Source organism: Nannobrachium achirus (genome assembly GCF_963921795.1).
Source record: "Nannobrachium achirus genome assembly, chromosome: 13".
Lineage (NCBI taxonomy): Eukaryota > Metazoa > Chordata > Actinopteri > Myctophiformes > Myctophidae > Nannobrachium > Nannobrachium achirus.
Genome location: NC_137833.1, coordinates 34,352,027 through 34,369,177, shown reverse-complemented (window position 1 = coordinate 34,369,177; position 17,151 = coordinate 34,352,027). Strand labels below are relative to the sequence as shown.

The following is a 17,151-nucleotide window of genomic DNA, read 5'->3' as shown; positions in this document are numbered from 1 at the left end:
CTCCCACAAGTTTATAGATGTTACTGTTCTTTAGCCTTGGAAGAGAAAACTTCCACCATTCGCTGTGGAGTGTTACACACCAGAAATAAATACACACAAAATCTGAAATTAGTTCAGTTAGATTTCCTGATTTGCTGACGGTCTGTCTTTGTGTCTCCTTCGGGCCTCTCACAGCTCAGGACAAGGACCTGGCATCAGCAAAAGAGCTTCATGAGCGGATGGTGAAGGAAGGAGTGAGTGTGGACGAGCTGACACTCAAACGGTTGGCCGTACTCTACCGGAACGCAGGGGAAGAAGTCCCCTTCATAGAGCCCCCTGTGAGTCCCACACATACAGTACACACTCATACAGGGAGACAAGCTACATGTATTTATCAATTGCAAATGCTAAATGGTTTAAGTGCCTTGTTCAAAATGGTGAGTGTTGTACTGCTCCCAATCTCAAACTGTGAACCTTGCTGCCGCCAAACGCACCTACAATGCCAAGAATAGCCCTGTGGCGAGTTTGGGATTCTGAAGGGTAGAGAATGAAAAGTTAGTCACTTTAAAGGTTATTTTATAGGGCTAATAATGCTCATTTGCCAATACATCAGCACATGCCTCACAAACCCTTGTGGTTTGTACCCTTTGAGTTAAACGACACGACCTGTGTGCGTGCACACACACACACACACATACTATCTTAACACGCACATGACTTGTATTAAATTATGTCTGGTTAGTTTAACACCTGGCCGGAATAATATAATGTTGTTGGTCACAGAAAATGCCTAGAAGAAACCCTGCTCTACACACTCTTATCTGAATAAAGCAACAACAACAGCAGTGGAACAAAACACATACTAGCAAGTCCTAACCAGTGCTGGCACATGTGCCATTGCTGTCGTATACTGTGTGTGTGTGTGTGTGTGTGTGTGTGTGTGTGTGTGTGTGTGTGTGTGTGTGTGTGTGTGTGTGTGTGTGTGTGTGTGTGTGTGTGTGTGTGTGTGTGTGTGCGCGTGTGTGTGTGCTGTCTGAAGTCACATACTGTACAGTAGTACATGGATTGTGTCAGTGAGACGGTGTCACAGCAATAGACTCAATCTATTTGTAGCTCCTATTGCTGTAGAGTTTTCAGGTGCATTGCACATTTTTGTTAAGTCCATGCAAGGCTGTTAGTTGTGGATGACTTGTGTGCATCACACACACACACGCACACGCACACTCACACTCACTATCTCTCTCTCTCTCACACACACATCCTCTGTATTATTCACAGTCAGAGAGGTAAAGTAAGGCCAGGTTTTTTAAGCACAGGAGAATGCACTTGGGGGAATGGGAGACGTGCACATCACAGTCACCTTTCCTCACCTCTTCTCATCTCTCTCTCGCCAACCTCTTGTACCACCTTAAAACTGACGATAACATGGTGATCCGCCTCTGCTGGCTACCGGTATTAAATAGAGATGGGGGCCGTGAGACTTGCTTTTTATGGTCTGTATCTTTTGTAGTGGTGATGTGTAGCTGTTTCCTATCTCCAAGACAAGACTGCGCCAGAACATTACGTGAATATACTCAAAATATAGACGTGCCCCCAGTAAAGTTTGCAATTGTATCTAGGAAAAGTTTTCAACAAACCAATCTCAGGGTCAATACTCTCCCTGACTCTCTCCTTTCCTCCTCCGCTGGTTCCCTCCGCTTGTCACAGTGGCTTCCAGGACAACGTGTCTCAGGAGAGGGGAGATAAGGAAGGTGTTGAGCCCCCTCCAGCCCCTCTCTTTCTCACTCAATCAATCCTTCTCTCACACAATCATCCTTTCGTCCTCTTTGTTTGCGACAAACATAGCTACTTATTGACATTAAATCCTTGCGTTATTAAGGGACTGTACAATGTGCGGGAACAACTGTAATCTGTGAAAAGCATTCACAACCCCACCTGCCCTAAACCCACAGAATAACAGAACACAACTCTTTGGATCAAAACGGTGATTAATTAGCAGAAGCCAGAGTGAGGAACGGAAAGAACAGTGAGTTCTATGGACGTATGTGCGTGTGTGTGTAGAGAGCCTGCTTATAAATCCCTTATTTGTATATTAATGGGAATTTCAAGATGAAAGGAAACAACCTCACCATGGTAAGTGGAGACTATTTAGCTGAGCCCAGAGGGACCTCGGCAGTTGCTTACTTTTTGGAAAGTATTTCTCTCACACGCACACGCGCAAATACAAATGCACAAACGAAAAACAAAACACACTCTGCTTATGAAACAATGGCTTTTGTTCCCCATACAAGTCGTTGGGAATAGTTTATTCCTGTTTGATGCTAATTTGCTCTTTATCTCCTCTCTCTTTTGTTTATGCTTCCAGGAGTCCTTTAAGTTTTATGCAGAGAAGCTGAAGGAGAGAAAAGCCCAGGCAGCAACAGAGGAGTAGAGCCTCGTTCTCCCAGCCTCACCTCTTCCCTCCATCCCTCCATTCTTTGTCCTTAATTTTTGTTTTTTACACGTTCTTTGAGTTGGGGTAAATTGTGAAATACTGTCGGTATGTTAAAAGTTTGTCCGCTGCACCACTGAAGATGATGATGTACAGAAGTATTTATGCTAATAAATAAAGTTAGGAATCAACATGGCGTCCTGTTGTCTTGTTGCTTAAAAATAAGTGTCGGTTTTCTCAGAAGATTGGCAGATGTTACATGATTGATTTTAATGAGTGCCGTGTGTGTGTGTGTGTGTGTGTGTGTGTGTGTGTGTGTGTGTGTGTGTGTGTGTGTGTGTGTGTGTGTGTGTGTGTGTGTGTGTGTGTGTCTGTGTGTGTGTGTGTGTGTGTGTGTGTGTGTGTGTGTGTGTGTCTGTGTTTCACCTTGTCATAGGTCAACTGCTCTGTTTATCGAGGATTGCACTTTCAAAATAATTTGATTTACCTAAAAATGCCAGATGGGCTACTGTGTTGCTCTTACGGCTGTGATTTGCGCTGATGTCGGGCATAATCTGGGCACACAGACAAACTTGAACTTTTTATTGATGATCTTGGCATCGTGATGCCAGTTGATGACCTTGGATTACAAAGTGACATTTGGAGCCATACAGTAGATATGTCCTGGATAAATGACGTCAACCTGTAGGTCCCCCAGGGGAGTCCCAACATTATTTTGGGGGCGTTGCCACCTTTTTAATACCTAAATAAAATAATAAAGGACAAACTATACTATAAAAGCTGGTCAAACATTGTCAAATAATATATGAAAGAAATGAGAAAATGGCCGATCTACAAGCTCACAGCGTGAGCCGTTGTGAGTTTGTAGATCTGCTATTTTCACAATATGTATCTGTAGAACCGAGTCAAACTAAATATTATGTCTACAATTCCAAGTGCTTATCAGGGTGGGGGACCTCAGTATAAATACTGTTATTTTGGGGTGTCAAGGCACTGAAAAGGTTGAGAAACACTATCATACAGATGTGCCATTTGAAAACTTCACACGCCCTGCCATTGGCAAGACCATAGATTTTCAGGGGATTTGCAGAAAATTTAGATTGTAGATCAACTGTTTTTGCTAGTTAAGCTCTGTTCTGCATACAAATTTGAAAAGCAAAGGGAAAGAAACCGGTGGGAAAAAAATGCATTTGCAGGACATTTTCAAGAAAATAGCAGTGAATACTGAAGAGTTGAAACGGCACATCTGTAGATGTCCCAGCTGATCACGTGTGTATATGTGTGTGTGTGAGTGGTAATTTCAAAGTCATTATACTGTTAGACTAGTCCTTCAGAAAGAGCCAGAGGAAGGTCTGTCATCCTACCGTTAAAGAAGAAAAACACCTCCAAGTGAAGCAACTTGATTTATTTACTACGGATCCAGAGCATGTCGGTGATACATTTATCAGGCTTTTGCACCAGTGCAAAAAAAGAAAACACAGTTTACATAATCTTCAATCTATAAGAACGCAACAAACGCAAGCTCCTTTTCGGGAGTGTGATTTACTACAAATGTATCTTTGGCTTTTCTCCGCTTTGCCTATACTGGCACACACATGTTAAGCTTAATAACCTTACATATACAAAAAAGATTAAGCTGTAGGAAAAAAAAAAGATTGAAAATTGAACAGGCAAAAGCTGCAGATGGATATCTGCTAAAGTGGCACTCTAATCATTTGCCAAGACAGAAAAAAGCAAATGAATGAAAAATGACATTGCAAACATGTAGAAACTGAAACTCTGAAGTGTTCTGCTGCCATCCAGTGGCAGACAGTGGCACTGCAATATGTACTTTATCTTGTTTTGGACCAGTTACAGAGGGTCAAACTCTTATGAATTTTAACTAGAACTAGACTGGTCCCTCGATGTAGTATATTGCATGCCTGGAATTTGTGTAAGTCCTTGTCATCTAAATGTTAAACTATTGTTCAGCATTTGTTAAAACATTTTAAACAAATGCTGCTTATGAGACACAAAAATATATGTATACAGCCACTGTTTTCTCTAAATAATCAACTTGTTTTAGCATTGTCAAGTACTACAATGAAAAGTGCGAAATATAAGGACAGATTTCGAAACCAGTCGAATCTGAAACAAAGACTCAAGGAGGGTATACAATTTGTACATTCAGAGTTGCGTGTTCACCAGTCCTGGCTGGACTTCTGCTTGATGAATTTGAGTGCCAGGTAGTAGAGCACCATGAAGGCTACAATTACAGCCAACAGGACCAGATAGCTGCAGTACAGAGGGTATTGGTTCATCTTCATGGCTTCCACCACCTAGATGTGCAGTGAAACGAGAGAGAGAGAGACTACGTCAGATAACTATTATAGGGTGGATTTATGTTATCATTGTCATCATCAGTTTTTAAACTCACATGGATGCCATCGATCTGGAAGGTGAAATTCCCAATGGTGACTGGGTACATGTTGCCTCTGAACTGGACCTGCAACATGCCCTCAAACCCCCAACGCATGAAGGAAGCATGGGAGAGCCATGATGCCACTGGTAAGAGCAACACACACACACACACACACACACACACACACACACGCGCGCGATTAGCATGACATATTACCAGCCAACAAAATATAAAGTAACAGTCTGCATCACTCTGGACCAACTAAAGTAGCCAAAACATGACAATACTGTCATTACAGTGTGTACTCAACAGGGAGGTTGCCTGCACAACTCCATTGCATACTTCTCCAAAACCAAGTCAAGTCAAGGTGACCAGTTCAGTTCTTGGCGTTTCAATAATGACCATACTCCACCACTTGTGCAGCGCAATCCCAAGTGTTCTGAAACCAGACGCTGTGAGATAAAAAATACCTGTATTTACACCATTATTTGGTGTCATCCCTGTTACCCAGGTTCTATGTTACCCTCTTGCCTAAGGGTTTACGGTGGAACATAGAACCTGGGGAACATGTATCTAGATATGCTCCCAAAATAAACATGCTCTGAAAATGTAGTAGGCCCATCCATCTGATATGACCACGTGTGATCAGGTGGGTGAACGACACTTTTGAGAACTGCTGATTTAGAGCATGCACCTGCATTTTGAGAGCATGTTTATTCTAATGATCAATCAATCGATTGTGTTCCGGCTTGGATCAATGGAACTGACGTTGTATACTTAAGGTTTGCTACGTGATGCGACGTGTGGTGAACTTGTAGATCATCTATTTTCACTATACTGTAGTTAGTGTCCCAGCGAGACAACATCAAGCACGATGCGTTGTGAGCTTGGAGAGCGGCTATTTTCGATGCTTGATTTTTACACAGAGGACAATTCTTTCAAGATGCTGCATTCAAGGAGAGTTTGGACAAGGCAATTCTCTTGAATGCTGCCTTCAGGTATGGCATGGAAAGAGGGCATTTGCATTTCTTTCACCATAGTAAAAACTACATTCATGGTCTGGAGAGGGCACTTTTTTTTTTACAGATGGATAACACTAAGGGCCCCCTTTGATGTCTGTGTGTGCACGTGCCTGATCTTTTTTGGGTCTTGAGCTAAAAAGTTGGGGAACCACTGGTTCTTCAGTGTAGTATGCCTGTCTTGTCTGTGGGACCTTTTCCACCGGCAAAGAAGCGGTTCTGGTTCTTTCTCCCGCCTCTGGGATGAACCAGAGGTGAGCTTTTCCACCGAGAACCGGAGTTGGTTCCGAACCGTAAAAGTTGGTTCCGAACGGGAACCACAAACTCCTTGGTTCCTCTGGTTCAATCATGGTTCAATCTGGTGGAAACGCAAGCCGGTTCGCAAGAACGAACCAAAGGTTCCAAGAACGAACCAAGGTTCCAAGAAAGTTGAACCGACACTGGTTCTGGAACCGGTTCTTTGCCGGGCCTCTGTCTGTCTCTGTCTGTCCCCTCTCTCACCTAGCCACATGTTTTCCAGGCTGATGACGAAGCCTCCGGTCAGGTAGAACACAGTGAACAGGGCGTTGCCCATGAAGGCAGAGGTCTGCAGCGTGGGCAGGGTGGCGGCCACGAACAGCGCCATGCAGCGGCTGCAGTAGATCATCAGCCACACCAGCAGGAAGTTGAGCAGGAAGCGGTCCGGGGCCTCGTTGAGCCCGGCCAGCCAGTAGATGGGCAGGCCGTAGACCAGGGTGAACACGCAGTGCTCCGGTAACTCCCCTAGGATCTGTGGGTTGTTGTGAGAGAGCATACGTTATGTGCACAGACAGATACAGTCACACACATCGCATGAACATGTACATCCAGTACTGCATGGACACACACAGCGCACACACACACACACACACACACACACACACACACACACACACACACACACACACACACACACACACACACACACACACACACACACACACATGCACACATGCACACACTGCATCCCTGTACAGCAGGCAAGTATTTTTCGCATAATTATTTCTTCCACATGGAGCTAGACTGACCCCTACTGGTTTAAAAGGGGAGCTGTCTTCTCTGGAATCGGTTACATCAGGGGTCCTAAAACCTTTTGATACCAAAAGACCCCAATTTATGGGGGAAATTCTTTGGCGACCCCACACATCTTTTATAGTGCAATTTAAAAGTCTTATCAATGTAGTTTCCACGTTTTTTCTTTCTTTTATTTTCTTTTTTTTACAGAAAAAGCATTTCTGTACACATTTGTAAGCATACAGTTACAGTATACATAGGCTTTATCTGTCTTCAGATATCACAGGCTATGCTTTTCTAAAACAAATACAACTTAATGGGAAGGATACAGTTTTTGTTTTTTCAGGTGTCCAAGGGCGACCCCACTCGCTACGCCACTAGTTTGAGAAAGTCTGGCTCATTATATTGTACTTCCAAGACTTTCTCCAGAAGCACCACACATTCAACCTCTCTGCCTACATGACATTTATCAGTCACTCTGTCAAATAACGCAGTGGTTTGCGACCCCCAGGGGGCCCCACATGATTTTTGGGGGGTCTCTAGATGACAGTGAAGTGACAATTTAACACATTTTTAATACAAAACAGAAAAAGTTATCAACAATCTATACTATAACAACTGGTAAGGGGGAAAAAAAGAGTTGAATAAGAAAAAGGGGGGAAAAAGTGAAAATAGGCGATCTAAGTGAGCTTGTAGATCAGCTATTTAGTCAATATTTTTAGACAACATTTAGTCAGGGTGGGGGGTCCCCCAGTTCAAATATGACTAATTTGGGGGTGTCTTGGCCTGAAAAAGTTGAGAACCACTGAAGTAACCGATCAAGGCTGTTTCTTGCATTGCATAAGGCTGGAACAGTGTTTTACCTTGGCATTGCATAAGGCTGGAACTGTTTTACCTTGGCAAAGAAGTAGGAAGTGACGTTGTACATGCCGTCCTCCAGCTCATGGTACAGCATGGCCCTCTCTGTGTGACCTGGAACAGAGAGACATTGTAGCTCACAGATCCACCATTTTACCTTCAGGCTTTTCTATTCTTAGCCCTATTAGTGGCTCTAAGTCCAAAACCTTAAATGTGTTAAATCATTTTATATACGGTATATATATATATATATATATATATATATATATATATATATATATATATATATGCCTATATATACTTTTTTTTTTTCTTTCTTTTTTGAATTTTCAGACTCATAGTATTTCTACCTTACAGCAAAAAAGGTTATTTATGGAAATTAAAACAGTTCTATGACACCTAAAAGTTCCATTAGTACTATTACATTTTGGTATCATTTCATTGTTTAAAAATGTGTTATATAATTATTTTATGGCTCATAATTTGATTGGATTTGACATTAGGTGACCCAAACTTTGGCTTTTGGTGAGACAGTAGAGTAATTCAGTTTGTAATCACAATGGCTTCATCGTAACATGTTTTATTTAACTCATGTTATTTGGCAAGTTGATTTTTTCACTTGCTGCTATGTCATTCTGAATTTGACTCCCTCTCTTTCCTGACATGCCAATTCTCTAGAATTCTCACTAGAGAGTAGCACTAATTTGCACTTAGCCACAAGTTTTTATAAAATGACTGTGTATAATATGAAACAAATCTACAAGCTCAAAACACATCATGAGGCGACGCGATGTGAGCTTGTGGATCAGCTGTTTCTGCCATGCGACACCACGGTAGGGCTCAAGTATAAAATAGGGCTTGAGTGGTTAATAGTTCGACAGCTGTCAATCACTCACATTTGGCTATGACGTCCAGCACCACAGCGAATGGAGTCAGAGCTCCGATCATGTAGAGGAGAGCCACTGTGTCCTGGACGGACAGACGCTCTTGTCCCGCCCCGTAGTAAAGACAGCCAACCAGCAGCGACATGAGGAGGGCCTCAAAGCCGTGGACCAATAGGGTGACCAGGTCTCTGAAGTCATTGTACATGTTACGCCTGGGGGGAGACCAAAAAGTTGAGTTAAGAGTGCGTGCGTGTGCATGTGTGCACGTGTGCGCATGTGTGTGTGTTGGTTTCACCTGATGAGTGTGGTGAACTGGTGCAGTCTGCCAGGCAGTCTGTCCCTCTGCTGTGACACAGTGATCACCTCCTCTCCCTTCTCTCTGCTGGGCTGCTGAGCGCTGGAAGAGAACACACAGCAACAACCCTTTAATGTGTCCATTCCTCTGCACAGACACACAGCAACACCCCTTTAATGTGTCCCTTCCTCTGCACAGACACACAGCAACACCCCTTTAATATGTCCATGTGCACAGACACACAGCAACACCCCTTTAATGTGTCCCTTCCTCTGCACAGACACACAGCAACACCCCTTTAATGTGTCCCTTCCTCTGCACAGACACACAGCAACACCCCTTTAATATGTCCATGTGCACAGACACACAGCAACAACCCTTTAATATGTCCATGTGCACAGACACACAGCAACACCCCTTTAATATGTCCATGTGCACAGACACACAGCAACAACCCTTTAATATGTCCATGTGCACAGACACACAGCAACACCCCTTTAATGTGTCCCTTCCTCTGCACAGACACACAGCAACACCCCTTTAATGTGTCCATTCCTCTGCACAGACACACAGCAGCACCCCTTTAATGTGTCCTTTCCTCTGCACAGACACACCCTGCTTTATTACAATGACCAAGACCATTATCCAGTGACTGAGGAGGAGAGGGGAGGACAGATTGGAGTGATATCATTCAGAATCTGATTATTAACCACTTAAACCTCAAATATCAGATATTCAAGGTATTGCACTCAGCTGCAAAGCTATTTTTGAAGGTTTATTTTTATTTTTATCTTAAAATTTAAAATCTTTTTATTTTTTAACACAAATCCTCTCTTCTGGGGGGTCCGTGGCCAAATACATATAATTTTGGGGGTCCTCCTAGGCACGAAAACATTTGAGAAAAACATTGATTTAGGAGGCATAATGTAGAATCGGCCTCAGATCTCAATGGATTAAAGCACGGGAGAGTATACTGTTTGCAGACCTTTACTTTCTTTATAACGATTAAGACACCAGAGGAATCCACGCGCGCACACACACACACACACACACACACACACACACACACACACACACACACACACACGCACACACACAGAGCTACAGTGCAGCTACCTGTCAGTGTCTGTCAGTGCTGCACTGGATCCGTCTGGCTTCCACATATAGTCGTCTGTGTCCCGCACCTTGTCCATGAACTGCGCAGCCAGGATCCTCGCGCGCTCCAAACACTGCCTCTCCATCTCTGGACTGCGCCTATCTATACTGATCAGATCCACTGGACACGCGCACACACACACACACACACACACACACACACACACACACACACACACACACACACAAACAGAGGTGAAAGTTAAAGGGTTGTCAACTTGTCGCACATCATTAGTCAGTCTGTCCAGTCCAGTCTGTCATTACAATGTATGTTATGCATGCTATGTTGCTCTCTACACAGTAATAGAGTTCATTTAACTCTTGAGTGTACAAAATGCAACCAAATGGACCCTTAAGTCTATTTGATTTCATTTTTACACTTTGAGTTCGCTTTTATTGTGTTCACGCAGTATGTCCCGTCGTCCTGTCCATCCTGTCGGTGGGTAGTTCTGTGTCTGGTGGATATACAGTAGTATGTCTCTGGACCAGTACTAAAACTAATTCCATGTCGGTCTTCTCTCCCTCCCTCTCTCGCCATCCCCCTGCTCATGCATTTCACCCATACCGTAGAAGTCGGAGGGGTTGCAGTATCGAGGGCAGGGGTGCCCCAGGGCGGTGAAATAGGGCACCATGTCGCGGGCAGGCCCGCAGTAGACGGCCGAGCCGGAGGACAGCAGCACCACCAAGTCGAACAGCTGGAAGATGTCGGAGCGAGGCTGGTGGACGGACAGCAGCACCAGCCGGTTGCCCCGCGCCAGCCGGGACAGAGTGATCACCAGGTTGTGGGCCGTGAAGCTGTCCAGGCCCGACGTGGGCTCGTCCAGGATCAGGATGCCTTATGGGGGCAAAGAGGGGCTCAGGTTGAAGACCATCAAGTACAGGTATGGGACTTCATGTGTGTCTGTCTGTCTGTACTGTACTTTATGTGTGATTCTGTGTGGTTATTAAAGCTCTCATGACATCACATTTATATTAGATTTTTGTCTCCTGAACTCAACCCGCAGGTGTCAATCAATTTTTATTTAATTCATCTGCCATGGCTCACTGGAGTGGATTTTTCAGTTAAAACATTGTAATACTCGTTTGAAGATAGATAGATAGATATAAAAACAGCATGTCAAGAGGGGTAGAGAAACCGTTATTAGAGCACAAAGGGTTCCCGAAGGGTCCGGGCTCCTCCTGAGTTAATGTCGAAGGGTCCTTGGGCAAGACTCTGAACCCCTAGTTGCTCCCGGTGAGTAGGTTGGTGCCTTGCATGGTTTCCTCCGCCACCGGTGTATGAATGTGTGCGTGAATGGGTGAATGTAATGCACAATCTCTGTAAAGCGCTTTGGATAAAAGCGCCATATAAATGCACCATTTACCATTTACCATTTACCTTCAAAGCTTCTATAAATATGTCTCTCTCTCACCAGGGTTCCAGAGCAGTTGGACAGCTATGCTGACTCTCCTCCTCTCTCCTCCAGAGACGCCCCTCACGTACTCATTCCCCACTCTGGTGTTAGCGCACTGTCGCAGCCGCAGCTCTGCGATGACATCATCAACCTGCCATGGGAAAACGGTAGACACGGTTAGGTGTGCTGGCAGGACTCAAATACAGTATAAAGTATGTGTGTTGGACCCTGTAACCTGTACAACGAAGCAGAAAGTATTTTTTTTTTTTTTTTTTATCTGTTTATTGGTTTTATACAGGTTTTTTTAAGGACATACAGGCATACAAATGAATCTATACAATATTGGTTATACTTTGTAGATGAGTATACCACACAAAACAAACACACACCCTCCTCCCCCCCACCCCAGAAACATACATCAGACATTACATACATTAAACAGAACAAAAAGGAAAAAACACACAACCGAGCCAAAGACGAGACAAAATAAAAAGAAAAAAAAGACAGTGCATGAAGGTTACATTTTCATCATTATATATTCTTCATGTGTTCTCCGTGATGACCATTGGCCCATTTTCGAACCACCGTAAGCCAGAAGAAATTCAATGCCTAGCATTTACATAGTCCATGAAAGGTTGCCAGGTTTTAAAGAACTTTTCTATAGAACCCCGTAGAGTAAATCTTAGTTTTTCTAACTTAAGGTGCTGCATGACATCATTAACCAGCATTTTAAATGCAGGAGGCTGAGCTTGTTTCCAATTCATTAGAATTAACCTGCGTGCCATAAAGGTGCAGAAAGTATTTTGAAAGAAGATTGAAACTTTGGCATGAATATTGTGCTTAAAGTGAAACGTAAACGACAGAGTTCAAAATTCTTTGAATTAACACAACCAAAGCAAGTCTAGTGGAGATCTCCATTGGAACAAATGCGATTTGGTTGTACTATCTCATAGCAAACAATTTACAATTTAGGCATTTAGCAGACGCTCTAAACATCGAAGCTATAAACCTATAGCTTCGTTGTACGATACGATGTCTAGTCGAAAATGGCCTGGCATCAGTCTATTTAAAATTACATTTTAGCCTTTGCATAAGCCTGGCAAACCTGTACTACAGGTACTGTAGATACTGGATATTGCTGGGATCCCATTTAACTTAGTCTTACCCTCTTGTCCTTTTGAGCCTGGGTGAAGTGTGTAGGGAGCCTGAGCTTGGCTACGAAGGCCAGGGTCTCTCGGACGCTGAGGTGCGGCAGCAGGCGGTCGTCCTGCCGCACGTGGGCGATGCTCTTCCTCACCAGCTGCGGCGTGCTGCGCTTCCCGTTGATCAGAATCTGACCTGACTTGATCACGCCGCTCTCATCACGGCACGTTATGATGTCCAGCAGAGAGGTCTTGCCGCAGCCTTGGGTTAGACAGGTAATTAACACTTGTAGTCAGCGTCTGCTCACAGACAGGGGTGTCGCACCAAATTCTGGTCCCTGGGTACAAGGATTCACTGCTGGCCCCCTTAGACTGGGAACGCATTATTGAGCATTATTTTGTGCTTCAACTATTGAAAAATAGCAGATATACAAACAAGCTCGCAGCGCGGCACTCGGTGCCACGCTGTGAGCTTGTAGTGCGTGCGTGCGTGCGTGCGTGCGTGCGTGCGTGCGTGCGTGCGTGTGTGTGTGTGTTCGCAGTACCCTAGGTTTATGTTACCTGAGCTGCCTATGATGGCCAGCATCTGTCCACTGTGAACTCGGAGATTGAGCCTGTTGATGGCTGTCTGTTTGTCTCCCTTCATCTCCCAGGGCATCTTAAACTCTGACAGCCTCTCATACCAGGGGATCTGGGCTGCTGTGTCCACCTAGTGAGACACACACACACACACACACACACACACACACACACACACACACACAGCACACACACACACACACACACACACACACACACACACACACAGTCACACACACACAGGTTTTCCAAACTGTCAGGCACATTGCTTTGTCTTCATTCATCCATTCATTCATTCCCTCTAACCCTAATCCTTTCCCTAACATTGACGCGTTGTGAGCTTGTAGATTCACTATTTCCACAATTCTTTTAATGTTTGAACGTATATAAACATTTTTCAACATGTACTGTAAACGATTATGACGATTATCACAAAATAATTGCGATTATGTCAAATAATTGCGATTAGACGATTAGGCTTATGTAATAATCGTGACAGCCCTAGTGAGTGTTTGTTCAGTAGCAGGAGTCTTCCTTTCTCTCCAGCTCTTTAGTAACCAGGAAATGCATTTTCACGTTGGGATACCAATGTCATCCAATCAGGAGAGAGAACTTGCACGGGATACAGATGAAACAAGTGAAATTGGACATTATGACACAATGAAATGAGGCAAATTGAGATTTAGAAGACATTTGTAGAATCAGCCTCTGGTCTTAATGGGTTAAGTGGTGAGCTGTTCTCCAGAGAGGGTTGTCCTCTTGCTAAGAAAGAAACCAAGAGAGAGACAGCCGTGTCCTGTAGTTACCTCATAGTGCAGGTCATTGACCTCCAGCTTGTTGCATCCGCCGCTGTAGGTGAAATACAGACTGCTGTCTTCTTCTGATGAGGAGAACAATTCTATATTGCGACTCTGACATGGTAGAGAGACAGACAGACAGACAGACAGGTAGATGAGTGCAACACACGTTACAATTTTTTTTTTTTTTTAGGGTAGTCAAAGTATTTCCCCTCTAATGTGTGCCAGAGTCATGGCATGTATTACTGTTGAGTATCAAAGTCCTGATACGCAACAACTCCTCTTTGCTCCAGTTTGCTTCACAGAGATTCTTGGTGGTACGATGGCATGCCAAGAATGAACGATGTACTGAAGCATATCGACATACCTGCACTTTTAAACATATTGTCACTGTCGGGCAGAAACCTCATACCTCCAAGTTTCAAATTTGTACGTTTTTTTCCGTAAAGTAAAGCCCTGGTTCATCACACAAGACTATAGCACAGAACGAGGCGTTGTGTGCTTGTAGATCAGCTATTTTCACTAGTTTAGATCATTTTTTAAAACGATAAATACAAAACGAACGGTTTTGGACATACACGGTTTCCATCCGACAACGACGATATGTGGTTATATATGTGGGTATGCTTATAATTATAATGTCATAATGTGGAATGTGAAAGGTACTTCTTCTTGTCTGAGAAGTTCTACACCTCAAAATTGTTAATTCACCCATTTGTAACTCTCAGGATTTTATAGTGTACTTAATGTGCCTCAGAATCGCCTTAGTTGTAGCCACTAAAGTCATTACAGGACATTGTCCTTAACTTTAACAGCCAACTGCTATCTCAGGTACACATCATAGTCATTAAAATAGTCACCACCAGAGTTATTAATGAGTTATTAATCATACACCTGAACTCTCTTTCATTGGACAATTTGAATACTGTGTGTGTGTGTGTGTGTGTGTGTGTGTGTGTGTGTGTGTGTGTGTGTGTGTGTGTGTGTGTGTGTGTGTGTGTGTGTGTGTGTGTGTGTGTGTGTGTGTGTGTGTGTGTGTGTGTGTGTGTGTGTGTGTGTGTGTGTGTGTGCGCGCGCACGAGCGCTTGTGCGTGTGTGTGCATGCGATTGTGCGTGCGTGTGTGTGTGCGTGCGTGTGTTCACATATGTTGTTTGTATGTGTAAACAATTGCTGCTTGAGTCCTTTTGTGGGTCCAGGGTCCATGTTATGGTTATGTAATCTTGTATCCTCTCATCTAGATAAGACACAGATCTAAGACAGACTGACGGTCTGAATTTAGATAACAAGATATGGGTTAGAGGTGGCAGCTGTGTCTCCAATTATAGGTTAGCCCTTATCTTGACCATGCCTTTTAAATGAGTCCACTATCACTGAGCAGATACCTTCACTTGTGTGGATTGAAGTGAATTTGTATGCATGTAAGATTACAAATTGCTTTTAATATTCATAAGCATCGTAGGGTGCACATGCATACAGGTGCTCAGCTGAAATCAAACCGGCGACATAAGTACAGTATTTGATGCACTGTAAACTACTACTTGACGTTGACAACTACTACCTTTTACAAATACACAGAAAAACAAGAGTGTTCATTTAACTATGAGAGTGTACAAATATAACCAGGTATGGTAATGGACTCTCAGAGTTACAAATTGATAAAGTAAAACTGAGGATTTTACTGTCCCTTAAGTAACTTAAACACACATTTTCTGGTCTCTAACCGGCATCCTGTGTAAATAAATCTAAACGAAACGTTTTAATATATGTTCTTTTAGTGCTGATGCAGCTGTTTAAAACAGCTGGGACCTCTAGCTACTCCAGTACCCGTACCCCTTGACCTCATGCCTGGAACCTATCAGAAATGCTTTTCTATTCTACCTGCCAGTCAACTTACAGAAAGAACTTCGATGATACTTGAGATATATTTAAAAGAATAAAAGAAATAAAGAAAAACATCAACAAATAATTGTATTAAGCAAATGCAAAGACCTTGAGCCAAACAGTCGGATGCTGTATGGAGGGTGACTAATCCCCCTTAAATTGTTGGATGGAATATAATTGACTCAAAGCTACTCTACTGCAGTGTTAATTTTGTCGACTAAGACTAAAAGACTACAAGATTTTGATATTTTGTCGATAAGACTAGACTGGACTAAAACAATTTCAGAAGACTAAGACTAGTATTTATGTTATTCAAAAGACAAAGACTAAATCTAAGACTAATGGCTGTAAAAGTTAACACTGGTATGTAACTGCAATGAAATTAAAGCCAAATACATCTTTTATGTATGGTTTATTTTGACCATGTACTGTAACAGGCAGTAGAAGACAATGACTTCTAGTTCAGAATTATGTAGTTAAATTTAGCCTAAAAAAATATCCTAAAAGACGAAGACTAAAAGTCTAAGACTAATCCCAAAAGACTAAGACTAAAATGTTTTGATAATTAGTCGACTAAGACTAGAGTAGATAAAAACAATTTCAGAAGACTATAAGACAGGACTAAGACTAAATGGCGTGTTATTCAAAAGACTAAGACTAAATCAAAATTTGCTGAAAAAAATGAACACTGCTCTACTGTAAATGCCACCACTGCGGTATAGACAGCATACAATCAATGCATGGTGTAATAGACCTTTATCAACATGTTGTGTCCAGTACAGGTCCCACCATTAACATTTAAATGATTCCCATTCCCATGCAGGATGCAGACTGACCTTGTGTGTTGACCCGGGGTTAGTGACTAATTCTGTGTCCATGGTGATGCAGGTTGTTGGTTGTAGTTTGCAGGGTCAGGGGTCAATTCACCCCTTTTCTCTTCTCTCTGCCCTCCAATATTACCACCTCTCTGTGCTCTATCTCTATCTATCTCTCACTCTCACTTTGTTTTGCTCTCACTCTCACTGTTTCTTCTCGCGCTCTTCTTCTCCAGGCCAGCTGAAGAACTCCTCTACTGTCCAGTTTGATTCAGCACAGTTTACTGAAACGTTCTCACACACTCACGTAGCTCCGGTTCCTTTAACCAAGTCAAATCAGCCTCCATAGTAAGCGTAACATCCAAATGTCAAGATACATTCTCAGTTCTTCACTGTTGTGTGTGTGCTGTTAGTTCCACTGCCCTTGGTTGTAGGCTACTGTGTAAAGAATGATTTGACACTGATATCTATCTAGTCGTTTAACTGCC

At 43.1% G+C, this 17,151-nt stretch overlaps 2 protein-coding genes across 3 annotated transcripts in view; one reads left to right on the top strand and one right to left on the bottom strand.

Moving 5' to 3' along the window:
- lrpprc (leucine-rich pentatricopeptide repeat containing) overlaps positions 1-2,601 on the top strand; it is a gene marked incomplete at its 5' end in the record, with an annotated part of 86,887 nt that extends 84,286 nt beyond the window's left edge. Inside the window, 2 exon segments of the mRNA XM_080739714.1 lie at positions 175-317; positions 2,345-2,601. Coding sequence (XP_080595840.1) covers positions 175-317; positions 2,345-2,410 — 209 coding nt within the window. The 3' untranslated portion in view covers positions 2,411-2,601.
- A 1,199-nt stretch (positions 2,602-3,800) lies between these two features.
- On the bottom strand, positions 3,801-17,098 carry abcg8 (ATP-binding cassette, sub-family G (WHITE), member 8). Of its 2 annotated transcripts, XM_080740505.1 has the most exons (13): positions 16,685-17,098; positions 13,976-14,080; positions 13,152-13,299; positions 12,614-12,852; positions 11,467-11,599; positions 10,620-10,889; positions 10,016-10,175; positions 8,900-9,001; positions 8,617-8,816; positions 7,758-7,834; positions 6,332-6,599; positions 4,827-4,954; positions 3,801-4,728 (listed from the first exon to the last, which is right to left on the bottom strand). In XM_080740505.1, the coding sequence occupies exons 1-13, from the start codon at positions 16,724-16,726 to the stop codon at positions 4,591-4,593; spliced, it is 2,010 nt and encodes a 669-aa protein (XP_080596631.1). In that variant the 5' UTR covers positions 16,727-17,098; the 3' UTR covers positions 3,801-4,590. The 2 variants fall into 2 exon arrangements, with proteins under 2 accessions (XP_080596631.1, XP_080596632.1); XM_080740506.1 differs by lacking the exon at positions 13,976-14,080.
- Positions 17,099-17,151: the final 53 nt, after the last annotated feature.

Excerpts from the sequence above, each read along its gene's own strand:
- abcg8 (XM_080740505.1), bottom strand. The coding sequence starts at position 16,726 with ATGGACACAGAATTAGTCACTAACCCCGGGTCAACACACAAG. Across the intron at positions 12,853-13,151 it reads GGCCATCATAGGCAGCTCAG|GCTGCGGCAAGACCTCTCTG; the intron begins GTAACATAAACC and ends GTCTAACCCAAG. Across the intron at positions 4,955-6,331 it reads CCTGGAAAACATGTGGCTAG|TGGCATCATGGCTCTCCCAT; the intron begins GTGAGAGAGGGG and ends TGCTCTTACCAG.